General features: G+C 41.3%; 1 protein-coding gene across 1 annotated transcript in view; it reads left to right on the top strand.

Annotated features, from left to right (window-relative positions):
• UNC5D (unc-5 netrin receptor D) overlaps window positions 1-22180 on the top strand; it is a 494392-nt gene extending 472212 nt beyond the window's left edge. The window contains exons 16-17 of the mRNA XM_045535353.1: window positions 3462-3640; window positions 16028-22180. Coding sequence (XP_045391309.1) covers window positions 3462-3640; window positions 16028-16232 — 384 coding nt within the window. The 3' untranslated portion in view covers window positions 16233-22180. The remainder of the gene's footprint in view (window positions 1-3461; window positions 3641-16027) is intronic.
• Window positions 22181-23610: the final 1430 nt, after the last annotated feature.

Below are 23610 nucleotides of genomic sequence, written 5' to 3'. Positions count from 1 at the left end.
TCTGTCATTCTTTAGAAGTAGGTTTGTTCTTCTTAAAGTTAACCCTATCGAATTCCCTAATGATCATTGCCCATTGATACTCTATAAAGCGAGAGTATCACTGGTCTAAAATTACAAACTGGCATAAAACGATTTTGCAGATATTGAAGAGAAGGAAAAATCCCCAAGTAATTTATTTCATCATTCCTTATTAATGTAATGTTATTAAAGAACGTGTTTTTTTTTTCCAGTAGAAAAAACTTAAATGGGAATCTTGCATGTTACAATTTTCCCTTTAAGCAACACTCTTATCTTTCTTCCAAAAGTGGTAGAAGTTGGGGGATAATTTGTCTGTTACAAAATAGAATACTTGGAATTTCTCATTGATTTACGGCTCCCTAAGCTAACCAGGTAGCAGCCGCTTATCTCAGATGTGCAGAGCATGAAAATCTACTGTTCCTTTGCATATTTAATTTAAACAATCAGAAAATGTGATGTATCTACAGGATTCTTATTACTTGGCCCAGATGTCTTTTAGAATGCATCATAAATGTTACATAAAGTGTCATCCTTATGCATAGAAAATATTTAAATTTGGAAACCTTAAGAAGGAAATGGGGGCTTACTTATTAAAGCGTAGTAAATTGAAAAATTACTTATTTTTAGATTCAGTCTCATGTAATGTTTTATTCACCTTCAAATAAGACTACTTTGTCCAGCTTTTTCTGAGGACATCATGCATCAAAGTGGTTCTTCCGCCAACAGTAAAGACAGCACTTAGTCGACAATTTGCAGGTGCCATGAGGGCTTCCAGAAGCCAGATCTGTCTTTTGCAACCCTTTGGCAAGGACATTTCAGTATTTTCCGTTTCAGTGGCAAGCCACCTCTTCTGGGGTTAATACCCATTGGTGTCATTTTACAATGACAGCCACCCTGTTACGTTGCCGAGAATTACTTTTTAATTTTTTCTCTAGTTTATACCATACTCTTAAGTCAGAAAATATGCAAGGCAGCTATTCCTATTTGATTTGCATTTTTAGAGGCTAGAAGAAATTTTACAAACCATGATAAAAATGATGTATGTTGTAACCTATTTTAAGCAGTAAGGGACAGAGTTGGTTTATTTTATAACCATTTGGTATATCAGAACAGAATTGTCCACCATGCCTAGAATAACCACCTACCCACAAAAATTCTATTCAGTGGATGCTTATCTATCCTTCAAGGCCAACTCAAGTGTTCCCTCCATGAAGTCTTAACTATTGTAAATTCCTGGAGCATAATGCCAATGTCACTCAGAGACCATTTTCTTTAGTCACCCTGCTCTGGGGAGTTCTTGGTACTTGTCTTGAAGCAGGGTGGGATAGTGAAAGAAGTACTGGTATAGTTATCAGGCTATCAGAATTCTAGTTTCAGCCATGTCACAAACTACCTGGGTGAATTTTTCCAAGTGTCATAACGTCTGTGGGGGCCTATAAAAATGCAACATGACTAATTAGGAAATGTTGAGTCTTAATCCAAAGTGAGATCTTTCTGGTTCTACAACCCTGCTTTCCTATTAGACTATGCCAACCTCAAATACTGGAAGAGTTTTAATGAGAATTATTCTATGATATTTCAGGAATAGAACTAAAACCAGTGAGTAGAATCTGTTTAATAAGATAACATGTACTTTGAGTTTCCGAGAAGAGGATATAATATGCACCATGTGTCTCAAATGTGTTTGACCAATGAGACTGCTCTTTCTTAGAGTCTATTTCTGAGATACGCTTTTGGAAATGCTGGCATTGCGTTTCCAAGGCACAGACCTCAAAATGTAAGTGGGTTAAATGCTTACAGAAAGACAAAATGCATTATCAATCTCTGCACCAACTGGTTTCCTCAATTCTGTTTTGAACTCGCAAAGTCTGATGGTCTACAGTCGTATGAGCCTAGCCACTGGCTGAGAAGCACCCCCACAATTGTGCCCACATTAGGAAGATGTGTAAAGATCGGGAGAAGTAACAGGACTGCAGGGCAGGGCACGGGTTCCCTTGGAGGACACAAACACGCAAGTTCCCAATGCAAAGGTTAGCTTCTTGGAGTTTAAACAGTCCTAACTAGCCCCCTTCCTTAACCCAATCTCAGATATGCTTTAACTACTCCTTGCATTAGTTTTCTTTTGCTACATCACCAATTAGCAGCACAAAACAACATCACAGATCTTGTAGGTCAGAAGTCCAGGCATGACTCCAACTGGGCTTTCTGATCAGGATCTTGGAAAGCTGAAATCAAGGTATTGGCAGGCCACGTTTCCATCTGAAACTCAGAGTCATTTTCCATGTTTATCCAGGTTATTGGCACCATTTGGTTCCTTACAGCTATAGGATTGAAGTCCTCATTTTCCTGCCGGCTGTTGGCCAGGGGTCACTCCCAGCCCCTAGCTGCCACCCACAGTCCCCAGACATACGGCCCCCGTTAGAGTAGTTTACAGCATGGTGTTTTCTGTCTTCCAGGCCAGCAGGAAAGATGCCTCAGACAAGAGCCATCTCTTCTCTGGCTTTACAGCCACCTGATTTCATCAGGCACACCCAGCAAAATTTCTCTTAATTCAGAGTCAACCGGTTAGGGAACTTAACTACATCAGTAGAATCCCTTTTGTCTTAGAATCCTGGGAGTGATTCGGTCACATATTTTTCAGTCCTTTAAAGTTCTGTTAGTCCACATAAACATACTAGCAACCAGTGCAATCTGGCTCATTTCGGTGTGATTTCATGTTGGAGATGACGGTCAAGTTGCCGTGATGCACCGAGATAGCAGGTCTTCACTGCACAGCTCTAAGTCAGAAGCCTGCTGGGTGCTTAGGAACCTTCTAGGCTCCGCACTGCCAGGCTGGTCTAGGTGTTATCTCTGACTCATGGTGGGCTCTGTTTTACCAAAGTGACTTAATCCTGAAACAAGACCAAAATATTTACTATAAAAGCCCACTGTAGGGCTGGGGGAAAAGCGAACTTCAGGATAGGACATACAATCCTACTCTTGTAGATTTCTTGACAAGGCGCTTTCCAGCCTTCTCCTCTGATCAGCCCCTGCATCCCAGGTCAGTTATGACTGTCCTCAGAGGGTCATTCCTTACTCTGAACTGAAAATCTGTCATTTGGTAGCTTCTTCCTACTGATTCTAGATCTGTCCCTGAAAGCCAAAAAAAACTAAATTTTGCTGTCACCTGACAGATCTTTGGATGTCGGAAGCTGGTGATTATGACTCCCGTGAGTGGAACATGCTGTTGTAAATCTCCAGTACACGATTTATTAGGCTACTAGACACGGTCTCTACTATCTTAGAAGAAAGGGGGAACTTATCAATATATTTTATAGAGTCCAACACAACAGGCAAACATTTTTGTGCATGTGTGTTAGCACGGATTTTCTTTAAAAAAAAAAAGTGTTGATCGATAATGCTTTCAGTTGGATCCCATCATGCTTTCCTTATTGCGTTTACAGAGTGAAAGAGAAACCATCACTTTCATCGCACAAGAGGACAGCACTTTCCCTGCACAGACTGGCCCCAAAGCCTTCAAAATCCCCTACTCCATCAGACAGCGGATTTGTGCTACATTTGATACCCCCAATGCCAAAGGCAAGGACTGGCAGATGTTAGCACAGAAAAACAGCATCAACAGGTAAGCAAGTGGGGGCAATTTCAAAAGAAAGACGATTTTACTAAGAGGACTTTGGAAAGGAAAGTGGGCTAAGTGTAACCATGTGGTTTCTAGGCCCTGGTGTCTGTATGAGTTGTTCCGGCTACATGTCACATGTGGTCCCACTAAGTGAAGAAAGAACTAGAATGTGATGGTGTGTGTGGCATTTCCTACCACCCCACTTTGCTTTTGGGGACATTATAGAAAAGCCTTACTTTGGTTCTGATACCATCTCCAGTTTGCTTAATTGAGTCACCCACATGGGGGCTGAGACTGTGTCATCCTGGTGCTGGGGAGTGACTAGAGCATTGTCTCAAGCCAGTGACGCAAAAACAAAGAAGCAACTTCTCAGGCCTCCTCCCTACTGTCCGGTAACCTTAAAGCGTTATTTAACCCTTAATGAGGACATGCTCCACCTGCAAAACCGGGTGCCTGAATACAAAAAAAAAAAAAGAAAAAAAGAGAAAGAAAGTAGGAGGATGGTAACCCAAGTCCAGAGGGCATGAAATAACCAAGTTCACTTGGGCACCATGAATAGGATGCTGCAAAACACGCTACTCAGCACTGCACTGACCTTGCCTTTGAGAGTAGAATAGAGATATTGACAAAGGGCTTAAGACTCTGATGAGGAGGCAGGGGTGGTGTCCTCTGGAGCAACACTGCGGGGACAGGCAGGTTCTGGCTCAGCTTGGGGACATCAAAGGGAGAAGGGCTTTGACAAATGAAATCTCCAATCTCCAGTCTCTCTAACTGCCACCCCCCACCCTCCAACACCCCAAAATGAATAGAAAAGAGAACACGTTTTGCCAGAACCATTGTGTTTCCCTTTCCTTTGGTGCCATTTTGTTTTTCTCTTTTGAGGCAAAGCCTTATTTTCTTCCTGTGTGGCTTGCTCTGTCATTTCCAATTCTTTGTGCTTTGTTTTCACAGACATCCTACCTGACTCTTTCTTCCCAGAAAGGGAGGGTAGGTGTCTGTCAAGACAGGAGGGAGCGCGGCGCCCGGTTTCAAAGGGGCTCCGGAATCCGAGAGTGGGCTCCAAGAGGAGCATCAAGACAGGAGACGCTGCCGCGAGTGAGGACTGAATTCACAGAGACAGGCAGGCCCGGAAAGAACAGATCGAAAGACATAGATGGAAAATGAAAGAATACCAAAATGTATGCGTGTGCAGGGGAAAAAAAAAATTAGGATGACTATTTCCCAGCAACTTTGACAAAAGATAAGATGACTTGTGTGTCACCAGTGAACACCACGACTGTGTCAGGCTCACTCTCTGATCAACATGGGGACAAAAATGATAAAACTAAGCCAGAAAACAAATTTGTTTAAAGAAAAGAGCATTGAGCAGGGACTTGGAAGATCTATGCAGCAGCCTTGGTTCTGCTACAGATACCCGTCTACTAAGTGAATTACTTCCCCTCCCTGCGTTTCTTTTTCTAGAAAGCAATTCACAGATTCTGAACTATGTTAATTCTCTAATTAATTCTGGCTACAAACGTTTATGATTTTTGAGGCACCATTTAGAAAAAATTAATTGCCACGAAATACCCATGTCCCCATGGATGCTGTCGTTAGTTTGCAGAAGGAGCATGTGCGTGTTCCTGCCGTGTTTCCTGTCGTGCTCCAGTTAGAGTGCATACGAGAGAGCTACACTGAGTGCCTCCAACATCTTCGGTTTCTGACCTTGCACAGCAGGGAAAATGCAGTTCAAACTGGGAGACTAAGTTTAACAATCTTTTGTGTCTGGGCACCAATGAACACTCCGTGGCTCTGGTGCAGCACAAGGCACCATCCGGTGTCTGGGGTCATAAAACTCGGGGTGTGCGTATTGGTTTGCTTGTTTTTGCTTTTCCCTAAGACCCCCCATTCTCCAGGAAGGTCTACATTTTGGGGACATAAGCAATTCCTATAACCTATTTTATGGGAAGTTTCTAACACAGCACCCAGGGTATGTGGATTCTCAATAAATGTTAGTTGTTCCTCGTGACATTTTCACGATAAATAGCAAATGAGAACAGCAGGAATTCATGTCATCTCCTTCTGTCTTTAAATCTTGTGCAGTTAACATATTCAGTTTCAGTGACTGGCATTTCCTACCTTCCTCTGGATTCTCTAGCTTTATTCTCCTAAGAGTAGAAAATGGTTTAAACTAGGGGCCAGCAAATTTTGTTTCTGTAAAGGGCCAGGTAAGTAAAGAGTTTAGGCCACGTGGGGTCTGTTGCAACTACTCAGCAGCCATTCACCTCTGATGCTGTCGCAGAGAAACAGCCAGAGAAAAATACTCAGACAAGGGGGCCTGGCTGTGTTCCCGCAAACTTGACTTGCAAAAACGGACAACAACTCGTATTTGACCTGCAGTCCAAAGTGTGCTGACTCCTGATTTAAATGTGCCTGCCCTCATTTAGTAAAACACCATAGGGTCTCGTTTCTTCCATCAGGATATCTGGAGCTGAGGCTTCTCATCCAGCTATGTCCAGGCCTCTTCTGAGCAGGGACAGCACAGGGTCCTCCTCTTCAGGCTGCTGTGGTGACAGCAGAGAGGGAGGAAGACTGCTCAAAACCACCTTGCACTCTTGTCAGCTCATTCTCATTGTCATTTACCATAAATAGTCAAGTTCCTTTTATGGACTGCCTCAAAGATAAAGATTTTCAGACATAATCCATCACAACTTCCTATTGTGTAATACCAAATTGCTGTTTCTATACTGTCTTAGGGTTCCAAATAATATAGCATAGAACTAATAATGTATATTAAAACACAGACATCTACAGTTATCTATATGTCCATAGTATTGGGTAAGAAAGGCGTTACATAGCTTGGGATTTCATCAGCTCTGGGATCACAACAGAAAGGTGACCACAAAGTACATAGTCAGTCGTTCTATTCAGAGAATTCACCTACCTAGATCTTGTGACAACACTTTTGCCTGACTCCTCTCCTTTGGATTTCCAAAAGCGTTAAAAAGCTAATAAAGCAACAGCTCTCAAATCATGAAGTTTTCAAAGGGTGTGGAGAAAAACATTTGCTTTTATTTTATTGCCAATGAAAATGTTTCTCACTTTCCTTTTGGTAAATGCAAATGTCCCTGATCATGATCTGCCAATCAAGTTTCTACTTAGACCTGAATAGGAAGGAGAAGACAGGGAGTATCAAGCTAAAGGCTTAGCAGTCGTGAGGATGTGAGAAATGTCAGGGGTGTGTGCTGAGAGGCTGGCAGCACAGGTGGCTTTGCAACTGGCCTGGCATATGGATCAGGCTACATAAGCTCCACCGCCCGGCAAAGAGCGCCATAGATAACAGTTGCAATTACAGACTCTGTGAGCAAACTTTGACTATTACTCAGAGTCCACACTCCCTGCATTTCAAAGCTGAGATTGCACGTTTATCCTGTAAATTCAGCTTCAATGACTCTCCCCTTCGACGCTCTTTGCCATGTGTGATTGGTAGGTAGGGAGAGCTGAGAAATAAGACGTTGATCACGTAGAGGTAGGTGGTGGGGGGCATCTCAGAGGACCTAGCAGACGAAATATTGGAAACTAACTGCTTCAGGTGGAAGTATTCCTCCACATCTAAACTTCCATAGCACCTTACATTTTTAAGATACTTTTTATTTTTTTTATTTACAGTTAATTCCATACCAAGATAGGGCCATCTATCTACTTAGGGGAAATTCAGTAAATATGTATTGCATGAATGATATGTACTCTTTCATAGGATTCTATTCTTGATCCTCAAAACTTGCTTCCTGATAAACAGCATTGATATGAACAACCATCAAGGGATTTTGAAAGTTAGTCTTAAAATAGGCTACCTGGCTGATGTTATAAAGGATTCCCGTCTTTGCCCCCAGGTATTAGGCAGTACCTGAGGTTCCACTGTTAGAGCATTCTTCCGTAAGGCCTCATGATTGTCATATTCCAGAAACCCTTGTAACAACACAGCCAGCTTGACCAGGTTGCCATGGGAACAGTTGCCTGAGCCATGGCCGATGAGTAGAGGGGAAGCAGCCAAAATGGAAGAAAGGATTCCAAAATGCAAAGGAGCAGATAAATGACATCTTATTCACAGTTTTTCCCAAGGCCCTCCCTAATCATATACTTGTTTAAAAATTTGTGAGCACTGCCAAGAAACCTATTTTTTTTAAAAATTTCAAAATACTAAGGGAACCTATTTCTTATTGGTTGGCTAGATAAAACACTTCACCTATTTCAGGGGTGAGGGCTAATGGGTGATAGTGTAAAAACTGTGAACAAATGAAATTCCTCAAACCTCCCAGCCGCTAAGCAGGGCTATAATAACTGCTTAGGTGCAAAACGATGTATTCTCGTGTTGAGGTGCCATCTTCTCATTTCCTCTGTCCATCCTCTTAGTTGAGTGCAGAGGAACAGTGAAGTGGCCGTAGAGCACTGGGGAAGGATAGAGGGAGGTCCGCAAGGCAGCTTATCAATCTGTCACTGAATAACTATTGGGAATTCACTGGAGGTGGAACAGCCAACATTCTTTGGGGTGAAGGAAGAAGGGAGAGAAAGACAGGGAAGAAGAAGAATGCAGAATGCTAAAATGCACACAGAATGACTGCTTCACAGAGAAGGAACACACAGTGACCACTGACATTCCTGTGTTGTGAATCTGCTATGATTTCCCCAAACTAAGCTTTCTTGGTTCTGCAGGCCAGAGGCTAGAAAACACATCCTAACTTTTAAATAATAAAAATGGGTAGGAGGCTGCCACTTCCAAAAAAGCAATCTCTGTGACTCTTTTAAAGAGAATTAATGCACAGGACGATAGCATTACATAGGTCCTTGTAGGCAAGATACGATACGATACGATGAAGCTCAAAATCAGATTTTCTGGTTCTGGCCCGGTGGAATTATGCAGGGTCTGAAATTTTAAAATCCCTTACAGTGAAGCCAGAGGGACCCAACGCAGCAAAATGGTGGGTGTTTGGGCTTCATTTTGCCAAAGTCAATGACTCATGAAACTGCTTGCTAATAGGAAGCTGAAAACAGCCCTGGGACACGCTTAGCCGTGAACAAGCTGTATTTGGTTTGTAAGTGGCAGGTGTCCATCCTAAAGGCAATATGGAAGAGCATTATACTCCCGCTATAAGCTCCAGGGGATGGTGTCGAACGGTATTGCCTTTCTTCTAGGCAGTGGGTGAGTGCGTGCTGCTCTTTGAAGGAATAGGTTTCCCTCCTTTAAGCTAATATAGTTTTCAGAAAAGGTGGAGACACCACAGCCCCTGTAGGGCCTAAAGAACCCCCTTCATGGCCGGGCGCGGTGGCTCACGCCTGTAATCCCAGCACTCTGGGAGGCCGAGGCGGGAGGATCCTTTGAGCTCAGGAGTTCGAGACCAGCCTGAGCAAGAGCGAGACCCCGTCTCTACTAAAAAAATAAAAATAGAAAGAAATATGGACAGCTAAAAATCTATATAGAAAAAATTAGCCGGGCATGGTGGCGCATGCCTGTAGTCCCAGCTACTCGGGAGGCTGAGGCAGGAGGATCGCTTGAGCCCAGGAGTTTGAGGTTGCTGTGAGCTAAGCTGAGGCCATGGCACTCTAGCCTGGGCAGCAGAGTGAGACTCTGTTTCCAAAAAAAAAAAAAAAAAAGAACCCCCTTCACAAGTGCTGTTTCAAGCAGCACCGGAAAAGCTGACAGGGTCAGTATGTCTGAATAAGGATGTTTTCATCATTTGAGAAAGTAAAATTCTAGTAACGATTTTATCTAATTTATTAGAGTGTCCTTTACGTAAATAACTATTTCCTCGGAATTATTTGTGAGGTTTTATCGTCTTTTCATTTCCCAAACTGAGAAATTGTCATAGGCTCATCCTGGCAGGAATGAAACTGGGGACATCGAAAACAGGAACAACTGGCTTTGCTCTCATTTGGCAACTCACAGCCGGTCTCCCAGCCTTCGGGGCTTTAAATATGTTTTCCAAAGAAGAAAGAATCCTTGCTATTCCCTTTCAAGAATGAGATGATGGAATAGGCAAAAGGATCACTAGAAGGAAAATTTTATGCCAAATTGATTGGCCTAAAAGAATTGATGCCCCACTCTTAGGGCGAGACAGACTGGAACTCAGCATGTTTCCAATTCCTTGTGTCCTTTTTTTTTGGGGGGGGGGGTTCTGCCTGCCAGCTTCCTTTCACTGGAAAATACTGGGGGGATGGGAGTTATATTATCACATTCATCTTTTGCTTATTCTTTAGAAAATTAAACACTGACTTGCCTTATCCTGGAGGCTGCTTTGGTATTTGTTGACTGTCCTGTGAGGTTGAAGTTTGGGGGTAAAAGCTGGATGGATGGATGGGCCACATGCTTCTGGTGTGTCCAATTACCACTGTTGAGGACAAATGGCTTTTCTCTTCTATTTGCATTTAAAGAATTCTATGGAGGGCTGTTTTTGGTCACATGGGAGGCTTTCATCAAACAGGACAATTAGCATGATGGCAGAGATATTAATATTTTTTCATTATGACTATGTTTCGATTCCCTATTTGGCACTATGCAGTGGGACCATGCACTGTTCTTGTAACCATGTGTCCCAATTTATTATAGCAACTTAGTTTTCACTTTCAAAACTGATGAGCTACTCAGGAGGTCTTTTTAAAATACGCTTTTTAGCGGCTATAAAAAATGAAGTTGACTTTGCCGTAAATGGCAACTGTTTCTAGACTATAAACAAACAAGTTGCCCTCATGGACAGGTGCAGTTTGAAAGTGTTGAGTCTCAGCCCAGATTCGGAATGAAATTTTCGTGTATGCCTGGAACGAATGGAGTGTCTTCCTCCGCTAAGGATGTCAGGCTGCAGCTCAAAGTGAGGTCCCCTGATATATTTTAGTATGAAATTCATTCTCACAAGTAGGCACGGAAATAGCTTACAGCTTTCAAACAGGTAGATCGTCCCCCTGGTGCCCTGTGGTTCTGAGTGACTGAAATGAAAGCTTTGTTATCTGGAATTTAGAATGAAAGGGAGTCCCTGAAAGGCCACACGCACTCTGACAGACTAAACACCGAGCTAGGCAGACTCCGGCTATAAATGCAAGGTGCCCTTGGTAGCTCTCCACGCCCCTCCCCAGGGCTAGGACGGGCCTCAGCCCTGCGCCTTCCTCTCCATTACTGTTATCTCATCTCTTTGTTAACTGATGTAGGATTTAGATGCACTAGTCCCAGAGACATTTGCATTTGAATTCTGCAAGAATTCCAGACGGCCTGAGAGCTTTCACAGTACTAAAGAAAGGCCGGTATCTCTAGCTGCATTTCCTTTTCATAAAATTAGCACTAGGTGGCAATGATTTATAAAGACCCTATAAAGGCAGAATTCTGTCATCGCCCCTCAATCCTCTTCCCTCTTTGCACCCCAAAAAGAAAAGAGAAGGCACAATAAACTATTTCCAAAAATCCTCACCTCTAACCTAAATTCCATTGTTAGTTTAACAAGGTTATTAGTTTGAAGATATATTTTGAAATTAAGATTCTATATGAAAATTCAGTGTCTGATCCACATACATCATTATAAATTGGCCTGTGTCTAAATAGTAAAATTGGTAAAGTAGATTCATGTTTCCTATTCTGCCCTGGCTCCCACATAAAGCATGGGAATTTAATTGGGGCCAGGGGATGAGGATACAGAAGTCTCTGAAAGATGAAATTAATCATGGTAATAAAATAAACTCCCAGGAACTCAGGTGTATAGAAAGCATTTAGGCTCAACAAAACAAAATTAAATGTAATAAACCATTAGCACTCAATGAACTTAAATGGATAAACGTATTCAACTGTCTTAGCATACGCTTGCATCTGCTTATCTGTATTTTGCAGTTTATCTGTACTCTGGTTTCCAAAGGAAACGATAAAGTCATTGGGTCCATAGAACTCAGGGCAAATGAACTGAACTGAACACGTAGAATGATTCTAAAGTAAATTCCTAAAATTTAGAGATTAGACCATTTTATCTGCACACTATATCACATCTTTATCATACCACAAAAAGTAAATCTTAGTTTTCAAAATTAACCTCAGTTGATCAGAATTTGAAAACGACAAAAAGTTTCCCTGAAGTTCAGTGCATAGAAAAGTAACAATTTGAAGCATCTAAGATGAGCATAATAAACATTTGTTTTTTTAAAAATTTCTCAAAGAGTCAGAAAAAAAGTGGTTTCATTTTCAGGCATCTACCTGAATATTTACGATTACTGTTTTTGTTGATACTCTGGTTTTATTTCCCAAAAAAATTAAAGACACTGAGGAAATTGCTTAAAATCAGCTATTGCCATGAATTCTGTTTTGTAATACTGTGTTAACAATGTTCCCTGAATTATATGTGCATTTTCCTGCCGGTGCCCAAATGCACCAGTATTATTATGAAAAGAAATGGGTCACACTGATTGGAATCAGAATAATTTCACAAGGGTGGTACAGAGATGACCAAATGGACATACGGCACACTAATTTTCAAAAAAAATCACAATGCATTTGCACACATGTAAGCAGTAAAATAATTCCACTATCTTTAGGGAACAGCCTATTGCATTAGGATTTTAGGGATTTTTATATATTATTCTGTTACAGACAGGTAAATGTAGTTGAATTGTGTCTCTATTAATCCCAAAGCCGATTGTATTATTTTTAATAAGGCTGATAGGCTTCCCCTATGTGTGTACTAAAATGAAGTGGAATTTGAGATTTGTTTATGTTCTGCTGAATGTGCTTATGCACATTCAAAGAAATAAATCTCAAACTTGCTTTGGGGAGCACATTTCACTTGCTGCAATGTGTTCTGAGACCTGTGCCAAGTGAGAGTTATATTTCTGCCTCTCTTGATCATCGAGCTTCCTTTAGCCCTGGGTGCCCATTCCACAAATCACGACATTTGCAGGAATTTTCAGAACCACGTGGCTAGCAGGAATCATTCTCCAGCCCTCCTCTTCCTCTAGGCAGGTGTACTCACAAATATTTTTAATATTGTGCTGGGACAATGATTCATCAGAACTTCCAAAACCTATTGTTTCTGCCTCTCAAGAAGTTTTATTAGTGCATTTTTAGGCCTAGGTCTTCCTGTCGTGCCTATGATCCCAAACATTTACATAGGATAAAACTCTCAGAGTCCTTGAGGCAGGATGTACAGCTTGGGATTCAGCAGTTTGGGCCATCCAGGTGCTTATTTTCAAATGTAACACAGAGTAGGAACTCCAGCCTAATCTTCTTTTAAATGGCTATTAGCTATGGAAATCTAGTTCGGATCATAACACAGCATAAGACAGGGCTGGAACACAATGGCCTGTAGATTGGCCACATCTGGCCCACCACCTATTTTTTCTGTAGCCCCCAAAAGTTACGGATGGTTTTTGCATTTTTAAATGGTCAGAAAAAAAGTCAAAAGAAGAAAGTGCGACACGTGAAAAATGTATGACAGTCAAGCATCTGTGTGCTACGTAAAGTTTTACTGGAACACAGCCATGCTCATTCACTTACCTGCTGTCCATGGCTGCTTTTGCACCACCGTGGCAGAGCGGAGTAGCAGCAGCAACAGAGACCGTATGTGGCCCCCAAAGCCAAAAGCATTTACTATCTGGCCCTTTACAGAAAAAGTGTCAACCCCTGATATAGAATAGAGGGTCTAACTTTCAGGCTAATAGGGTCCCCAGGATTCCAGTCATTCCCACAAGGCGTAAGTCCATTGTCGTTCAATAGCAAATACAAACTATAAATCCTCATAAAATTAGGAGAAAGCTAGTGCTGCTAACATTTTTGTGGTGGTTGTTTTTGAAACGATGATGGAGACCATAAAGAATTATTTACCCAGGCTAGACACAAAAGAGTGTCCATGTCATCATTCTCATAATGGTATGAAAAGACATCGTCACACGGGCCACCCAGCGTCCACTCAGGCCCTGTCTCTTGGTCTGACTCTGTTGCAGCTATTCCTTCAGTATGTTCTGCCAGAATGCCAGGTGGGGGGGGTTGGAGGGGGGAGATACAGCAACTTTCCCCCCAAACATCTCCACAATATTCACAACGAAGTTCTGTAACAAGAAGAACTAAGATCCCTTCCTCTACTCAACCAAGATTTGCTTTGTTATCTGTTAGTGTAGAAATGAATAACTATTAAAAAAAAAAAAAGGGAGGAAGGAAAGAAAAAAGAATTTAGAATGGTTTTAAGCTGGCCTTGTCCCTTTCTCAATTAAAGATTCCTACATAGTGGGAAGTCTGTGTAGGACCCCGATATTTATGCTATTTAGCAACCAACTGGCTATGAGCACTCTCTTAAGGTCTTTGAGCAAAACAGGACTTTATTCACTCAGAATTGCAATGCATGTAGGTAGTGCTTGTAAATGATAATGTGCCCTTAGCCTGTCTTCTCCGCTGAGAGCCCTGTGATTCCACTTTGTGTGCTTATATGCGGGGTGCAGTGATGGAAATTAATACCGTCCTCAAACAGACAATACTTGGTTGACCCTGGAAAATCTTTTCAACTCATCAGAATTTTACCAGAGATGACATTTCTATCCTTACTATAAATGTCCCTATGAAAACAGTGACCTTTAATCCTTTGTGTGTTGTCTTAGTCTTCATCATAGCAAAGTTATTGACCAAAAAGGTTAGCATTTTTCACGGAAGATACCGTAGCATCTGAAAACGGCTTGTAGGAACCAGGCACTTGGCTGATGGATGTTGAATGAGCACCTGTCCTAGTATTATGATAAGTGCTGTAGAGATTTAGAAAGTTATTAGATATGATCCTTGTCTTTCAGGTATTTGTGGTCAAATTGGGAAGGCAGAGCTCACATACACATAAGAAATAACAGAAGCATTTTATTCACATGGAAGTTTAAGCATACGCGTAAAAAGAGGTCAGAGAAGACATAAATCATTTTGAGGAAAAAGGAGATGAGAACTGAGGCATGCATCATAGGAATGTGTGATCTTGATAAACGGGGTTAAGGGAAGAATTGGACGTTTCAAGTGAACAGAATAAATTAAATGAAAGCAAGAAGCAAAGTATTACCTAAGTCAGGGTCGATGGCTCAAAGAACAAAGGAAGACTGGGTGGGGGAAAAAATATATATATAATCTCTATAGCTAGGTTCGGGCCTGACCAAGGAAGGCATTGAGAACAACTAGAAACCAGGCACAGTGACTCACACCTATAATCCTAGCACTTTGGGAGGCCAAGGCAGGAGGGCTGCTTGAGGCCAGGAGTTCGAGACAAGCCTGAGCAAGAGAGAGACCTCCTCTCTACAAAAATTAGAAAAATCAGCTGAGCATGGTAGTGCACACCTGTAGTCCCAGCTACTCCAAAGGTTGAGGCTGGAGGATCACTTGAGCCCAGGAGTTTGAGGTTGCTGTGAGCTAGGATGATGCCACTGCACTCTAGTCCAGGAGACAGACTCTGTCTTCCAAAAAAAAAAAAAGAAAAGAAAACAACTAATGTAGGTATCTTATGATTGAGTTGAGGAAATAGAACACAGGCTGTGAGTTTGGAGGAGCTCTAAGGGTTTTGCTGTGATTCAGGGCATATAGTAATAGAACAGAAATAAGTTAGTATAAGTAGTAAAAATAGGAAGGGTGAAGCTATGTCATGAGTATGTCAAAAAGGAAGAAACAACATAAAAGCATGGATCAAAAACAGATGTCCTAGTGTGAGAGACTAGAAAGACAGTTGTAAATACTGGGGTGCTCATTCTAGCTCGCAGGGGGCACTTTGGGGGCCTGGGGATGATACCAGTTTCTGCTGCATCGAGTCTGAGCAGGTGCAAGGAGATCTAACTGGGGCAACTCCAAGGTCACGCAGAGACCCATAGCTAGCCCACGTGACCCATAACTAGCCCACGGGAACCTGTCAGACTAGAGGTGCAGACGTAGACACCCTCCCCCTGGAGTTGATAACTACTCCATGTGGTACCTGAGCCCACCGAGGAAGGAAAGAAGAACAAGAAATCAAAGATAAAACCTTGAAAGCCCTTACATTTACCAAGGGAGAAGAGGGGGTCGGATATTTTGGAAAACAAAAGAATGAATAACATCATCGCACAAACTAACCAGATAGAGTATTTCGAGGGGAAGATCAAGAGGGAAACACACACACACACACACACACACACACACACACACCATGTAAAGAGCCCGGGAAGGTGAGCACTACGATGGGGACAAGAAGGTCATTGGCAACATTCCAAAATACGGTTTCAGTTGAGTGCTGGGATGCAAACTAGACCACCCCAGAGCTACCTTAGTGTCGTTGCCTTTTACCCCTATTGTAATAATATCTATTAAATTTCATTTTAAATTCCCCTACTGTGATCTTCATTTATTCCTTCGTTTTCATGTTTGTTTTGTTCTTCTTTTTGTCCAACGCTCCCCAGGAATTTATCTTACTTTGCTACACAGAGCAGCCCGTCCGCTGTCATTTTGAACCTGTGGGAAGCTCGTCATCAGCACGATGGTGACCTGGACTCCCTGGCCTGTGCCCTGGAAGAGATTGGGAGGACACACACGAAACTCGCAAACATTGCGGAATCCCAGCTGGACGAAGCCGACTTCAACTACAGCAGGCAAAACGGACTCTAGTCCACCTCCTCCCGGGAGACGGAGTGATGGTCAGCTTTGGGACATTTCTTTAAATGGGAAAGAAAGAGGCAGCTTCCTGCCCAGTGGCATTTGGGGAATTCAGCCTTCATTTAAAATCAGTGAGATTCCCTGGTGGAAGAAACTGAATTTTGTACAAGTAAAACGTGTTCGAAGGGAAGAGTACAAGCTCTCTTAGACAGGAGAGGGCTCTGCTGTCTCCCCGAACCCACGCTCGGGGTGACACTGGTTGCAATCCTCAGATTTGGAGGGGCCAGAATAAAAGTGAGGGCGTAGCCAAAAGTAGCTGTGGCAGAAAATGAGCTACAATAAAGCTGGGAAGGCAGATATCGATCAAGCGCATATTTTAAAACAGGTTTTTAATGATGTGCTCCCCAAAAGCCAGCTGATTCTGGTACCAGATTGTCAGAGTTTTCTACCAACTGGCATCTGGGATATCAGGAATCATTTTAGAAGAGAAACAGGGTTGCTAACCCATTTGTATAATTTCAGCAACGTCAAGGAGGGCATTTATAGAAGGTAGGATCTGAGTACATCACACCAGCACCAATTCCCTGTCTCTCCTAGCCACTGAATGGAGACAAGATGAAGAGGTAAGATAGACCACAAACTAGTTCTTGTAGTGCACCCCACCTTCATTTTCTTCCCCAGAGACAAATCTACCCATATTCTTTCTTCCTCTTCCTTACCCATTGCAGGAGAGAGGTTTCAAGGAACCAGACCTCTCAACATAGAAATGTATTTCTACTAACTTAACAAAGTAGGACCACCTCTATTCCCCCCTAAGCCACTCAAATGGCAGAATGTTATTAGAACACAGCTTGTTGCATGGATTTGGAGACAGGAGAGGTCAGATCAGGTCTAAGGAGATACAGGAAGTGAGATATCACAGGCCTCCAATACGCTGTAATGCTGGGAGGCAGGTGCTGATCTAGTTCTCCAACATAGCTATAAGGGAATGAGGACTTCTGTACTTTTCAATCCAGATTCTTGAAATTGTCTAGCCTTTTGGCACTATGTCATTACAGAATCTCCCAGCAGGGGTATAGGTCATCCTCCTCTGCCTCTTGAGAAATTAGCAGCTAGTCTTTGCTCTAAATGGTATCCAAGTCCATAGACCCGAGGAATGCCTCTGCCACAGGGTCCCAGAAACCACATCCATCGCTCAGGGAGCCTTCAAGCTCCGACTGCTCAGCCTCACCGAGTATGCTTTATAGAACCATCCACATCTGGCTATTGCTTTATGACTCTCTTTCAAATTAGGAGGCAGTACTATTGTGGAGCATCGAAATCCACAGACAATTCGTGACCCTCATCATCTTAATACTTCATCTTTTTTATCCTACTAAATCATTTCTGACAAGATGTCCTGGCAGGCTAAAGATGAACAGATTCACTCCTGCTCATTTTGCGGTGGATGTTTTAATTAGCTGCCACGATCAGGACGACCAAAGTCAAGGACTAGATTAACCACAAGGCAGCTGATCAGCTACTTAGAGGTCAGCTACATCGGAATAAAGTAAAAGTAGTCAGGGAATGAGGGAGGTGGGGAGTATGTGCCAGTGGCGATAGGATCGTTTTTTAAAAACATTTTTATAGACCCTTGTTAAAAAATAATTAAAAGGATTGTTGTGAATCTCCACCCAAGTGAAAAAGACCTAGAGACAGGGTGAATGAATGATACCTTGGATAAGGCATTGAAGAACTCTTGAATGTGTTGGCCATTTTCTCTAATGAGTGTGTGGTATATACAGTCCCCTGTATTAGACAGAAGGCTTTGCTACATGGAATTCAAGAGCATCTCGCTTTTCTCAGGAACCAAAGGCTTATTATACAGAACAAACCAGTCATCTTAGAACTGTCAAGCGTATTTTCAAAGTACCATATCAAGATCAGAAAATCACCCTTCCGCTAGTGTGTTCAACTTGTTTATTCCTTCTAGGTAACAATAGAGGGACAGCGTAAAAATGTCAATCATTTGACATCACTGATATAATTTCTGAAAGAGAAAGAGGTGGAAGTAGATGGTCAGTGACAGTAAACTAGAGGTTGGTTAGCACAGGGCGCTAACGCAGAAGGAATCTGAATTAACTGTTGAGTAATAACTTGTAGAAAACACATTATGGAGTTTACATTAGTATCCATCTTGGAGGATTTTTGAGGATTTTAAACCATCCTAACCGTTTTTCCCCTTTCCTTCTAATTGGCCTTAGAATTGTTTCCCCTATTCTGTGAATCCCACATAGGTCTTTTTCAGATGTTTGATACATTTTTTTTTTTATATTTTAAAACAGACGAAAAATGTAAATGATTTTCCCTAGAATCTTTCTAGATTACATTAAGATGAGATTATTGTCAATCTCTGAATGTCTGGAATTTCCTCCCATGGATTTTGTTTTGTTGTTTTGTTTTTGGCCTGGGTTTTTATAAATGCACTTGAACATCATAGCATGCAGAGCAACAAAGGAAGAAGTTAGCATGATTCATCTCAGATTTCAGCCCAAGATTTGATCAAATCCGTATTTCAGTGCATTTGGTTCACTCTTTATATTTCTCTCTTACTTATTTCTGCTAAGATCCTACATGGGATTTCTATAGAAGTGTATGAAATTCTGTGGCCATTGCATGTCAGAATTGTGCAGTATTTTACAATAGAATTTCAAAGAGAACCCCTGTTTGTGAGATTTACAGACCAAGACGTACGTGTGAGGGGGTAGAATTGCAGATCAGATGAAGACTTAGGTCACACTTGAACTTGTGGTTATTCACTGTAACCTAAATTTCGTTCCTTTGTTCTGTTATAACATATGCCTATCACAATACAAATAACCCTCTTAAAAGAGATTTACTCATCTGTACAAGCACTTAATTTGGAAGTCTTATAGTCCTAGTGCAAAATGAAGCAAAAATTAAAAGTAGCCTTGAGTACTTGCTAAGTAACTTAAAATTTTTATAAAATATCCCACTTAATGCCAGATCTTTGTCTTCAAAGGCATTTAAGTCTAATAGTCATGCTTTAAACATGACTTAAAATTATGCCACCAAAATGCTGCACTTCACAGCTGCACCCGACTGCAGCATCATAAAGTTAATTTACAGTTTTTACAGCATTGCTTGTGCAGTCTTACTGGTTTACATTAAAATCCTTTAAGCCACAAGGAAGCTTGCTCTATGGATTTAAATGCAAACTTCTTTTACCGGTGCAGGAAGTCTCATAAAACTCAGATGTACTCCCACAAAAATTTTATTGGCCTTTTTGTTAAGAGATGAAAAGGAATTCCCTTTAAAAAGGGGAACTTTTCTCTTTTTAAAAAAAAAAAATTATTTTTATCTTCAATTACAGGTGTTGTCCTTTGCCGTGGTGTGTATATTTTCCTTTCAGTTGGCTTTGAGAAGGGATATCAAGTCAAATCACTAAAACAGGGTTCTCTTTGGATTCAAAGTTCCAGATTTCAATGCTTGACAAACATTCTCAACTTCAGGATTGACAAGCAAAGGTAGAATATTCAAATGGTAGAATTGGTTTTAGATAGTATTCTCCACTTGCCAAACTTCTGGCAAATTTACCTGTGAATTTCAAAATGTTACAAAATCTTTGGATATGCTTTTGTTTTCCCTTTTAGCCATTTCCTCTTCGATTTTAGTCCTTCTGCCCTCTGTAAATGTGTTTAATGATTCAGCAATCAGATGTGTTGAAGGTAAAGTTCTCGCAGAGGTTCTTTGTTCCAGCTCTGTATAAGTCACAGGAATCCCCGAGGAGCTGAGACACATTCCTCTCCGGCTCATTGTCATTGTTTCCTCATGAGACATTGCAGAGTTTGAATCCTTAGTAACTCCCATTGACTGGACTAGAGGCCACAGCCACAGCACATGGGGGAGCAAAAATGTCGGCCTACAGAGAGTGACAAAATTTTATTAGCCCTTTGGTGTTAGTTGCCATAGTGCTGTATTTGAAAATCGATGCTTTAGCCAAAAGCCGAATGGCCACCGTTGCCGTAGTTTCCACTGTTTCGTCTGCATAGAATTTTCCTGAACTACGAACAAAAATGTATTTTGTCAAATGTCACAAAAGTGAAAGATGTTACTAATCTTAGATGTGTTGCATATTTTGTGTTTTTACTTTCCAAACTCTTTCGAAAGCTGCAGTTACAAAGCTGTTTGGCTGTATTGAACAGCATGTGGTGTTTTTGCAAAAAGCAATTCTAGGAGAGCCAGTGTCTACCGTGGACTCGTCACATCCCCTACTGCAGGATCATTGACAAAATCGAAATGGCAGCTTGTGTGCTGTCACTTTGCAAAAGGGGATGAAAATCAGACCTGGCCGTTAGTCACTAGTGTGTAGTGCCGTGATCTGAAGTAGGAAATTTAACTCACATAGAATAATTGTGGTTTTTGAAGCAGCTCCTCATTGCTTTTTCCTTTCGCTGTGAAGATCATGGATTCAGAATGTCCTTACGAGGTGAGCCTAAGGCGGTAGCATTTAAACTTCATGTCTTGGAACCCACCCTCCATCCTAACCCAAAGATTAACAAGGCAGTCAGCTTCATGGTTAGGCCTACACTTAACAATTTCCTTCCCCACCCCTAATACTGAGTTCACCAGGGGTATCTTTTTTTCTCAAAAAAGTTACAGCTTTGAATTATAGAATATATCACTAAATTTGGCAATATTGTTCTGTGCATGAATGGAAATAAGTGTCAAAATGCTTTTACAAAAGGCAGGAATGATGACAATGAAAAACGCCCTTTTGCCTCCAATTTCACTAACCCTAAAAAAGTGTTTCACTCATGTCAAGCATTGTTGATACACAAATTCCAAAATTGGCCAAATTATACAATTTTCTTAAAATGTAATATCTATGTTAGGTAGAGATTTAAGTACGGTTCTGGTGCATCATAAAAAGGAGAGATGATGTCCGAAGGGAGTTCATGAGCAAAGTATCATGCCTTATGATCCCATTACCGAAACACATACACGACAATCAGAAATAGATCTAATAATTCTAATATCCCTCCATTAGCCAGCTCTGATGCTGCTGAGAGAGAGATCACCCCGTACCAGGAGGCAGCAATCTAAGCCTCATCAGTGGGTAAGGGAAAATTTGCAATCAGAAACCCTCGCCAGGGTGTATCCTAGATTAGGTAGGTCACTCCATAAGAAGGTGGGAAAACACTCAATGTTCTCCTTTCAAAAACTGGAGTAAAGATGCAGAATTTCCCATTCTTCATACTCACATCTGAATGGCCCATGCACTCCCATTAAGTCTCAGCCTAGAGATATTGCAAACAAAAGCATTTAGAGGAAAACTGGCTTACTTTCCTGACCCAAATGCAAAAAAACATGAGTAGTTCTTTCACCTTTATTTCTGTATGGAAGAATTTTAAAACAGACTTCATTATGTTCTGTTTTGGGGGGAAGGTAGGTGGGGGCATTCTTTCAAGTGATTCATATCTCAAACCCATACCACTCTCAACTTTCATTTGATGTGTTCAAAGCCAAAAAAAGAAAAGAAAAAAAAAAAAAAAAGCAGGGCTGAACACTTAATTTGACATGAAGCTGAAGGAGTGAGCACGCCAGAGAGAGTTTGAAGACAGCATGGCCTTGGCTTCATACCACACTTTTTGTGCCTTGTATTATCAATGTAAATTCTGAATGTTGTACAGTAAATACTTGGCTGGACTTCTTAGAAAAGGTTGCACTGGCTTCTTTTTCAGCACATGTACATATCTATAAATATATATACATATATATTTGGTAATGCCAAACAGCTGTGTTATATTGTATTGAACAAAATGGACGGTTTGGATGTTTTATGTAGAGTTTGCAAAAAAACTGGATGGTGACAGACTTTTCAAGCTAAATGTACAGACGTAAATTACTGCATATCAGTTATTTATGAATAAAGAGTCTTTTATGGACATTTTAGGATACTATGTGAGTGGAACATTGAAATCTCAATGAAGATCTTCCTATACGCCTCTTGCCACATCCGAGCAGCGATTGGAATGCTCTTAAGGGCAATTTCCAAATACCAGCTAACACAGTAAGCCTGATTTCTCACTCTGGCCTCAGGAGGGAGACAGTATTATGGGCTATGGAAACACCAAAGAGGAGATTATCCTCTCACATCCCCACCCCATAATACGCACATACACGTCTATACGCTTTCCTTGGGATGTAGTTTATATACCCTGAGGCCCTCACAGCCACACTGTAACTGAGATACCATTCATCTCATCCCTCAAAATGCTTGGGTGATTTTTACAGACTGTATTGAACATTTCCTGCCTCTCCATAGGAAAATATGAAGAAAATAGGTACAATGTTTTATATTCCAAATACATCTGACTGACTGAATCTGTTGTAGATGGCTTTATAATGCTGAATGCTCCCAAGAATTTAATCATAGCTACTTAAAGAGCTGGTCAGAGCCAGGTGAAACAGTGTGATTGACCCAGAGATCACATCTGACCTATTTAAACTAGTTATTAAGTTATAATCTTTTTAGGCCGGGCACGGTGGCTCACGCCTGTAATCCTAGCCCTCTGGGAGGCCGAGGCGGGTGGATCGCTCAAGGTCAGGAGTTCGAGACCAGCCTGAGTGAGACCTCATCTCTACTAAAAATAGAAATAAAAATTATCTGGACAACTAAAAATATATAGAGAAAAAAAATTAGCCAGGCATGGTGGTGCATGCCTGTAGTCCCAGCTACTCGGGAGGCTGAGGCAGGAGGATCACTTAAGCCCAGGAGTTTGAGGTTGAGGTTGCTGTGAGCTAGGCTGACGCCAGGGCACTCACTCTAGCCTGGGCAACAAAGTGAGACTCTGTCTCAAAAAAAAAAAAAATTATAATCTTTTTAAAGGCCCAAAGTTGATTTAAACCAATAGTTTCCAAAGCTGTTTTTAAAAAACAAATTACTGTTTTTGTAAAAAGATAACTTTTTTTTCAAATTAAATTTGCAAAGCTATGAAGTAAGTAAAATGAAACATCATTTTCTACTCTAGCTTTCTGAAAACCTTTATGTGCGTGATGGCTCTAATGTATATGGTAGGTCTCTAGGAGGGGAGTAACCCAAAGCATTCCTTACACATTTTTGACCATACAATCCTTTGTCTTTGATCATCCTATGGGACTGCTAGGGACAGGTAAGAATATCCACAAAGTGGCTGTAAGTTGTTCTAACTGTTCTTTCTGACCACTTCAAGTTTGGCAGAGCTTTAAAGCTAATTAAAATACATTTAAGCTGCTGGCAGAATGAGAATTAGTTTTTAATTCAACTAGGTAAATCAGTGCAACCAGCCCCCAAGTTTCAGAATGATTTGAATAGTTAGAGCAAATAAATTCAATATGAGTTGGTCAA

The sequence above is a fragment of the Lemur catta genome, chromosome 22, assembly GCF_020740605.2.
Source record: "Lemur catta isolate mLemCat1 chromosome 22, mLemCat1.pri, whole genome shotgun sequence".
In the NCBI taxonomy this organism is placed as follows: domain Eukaryota; kingdom Metazoa; phylum Chordata; class Mammalia; order Primates; family Lemuridae; genus Lemur; species Lemur catta.
Note: the sequence above shows the minus strand (reverse complement) of the source record. Positions and strands in the feature narration are given on the sequence as shown.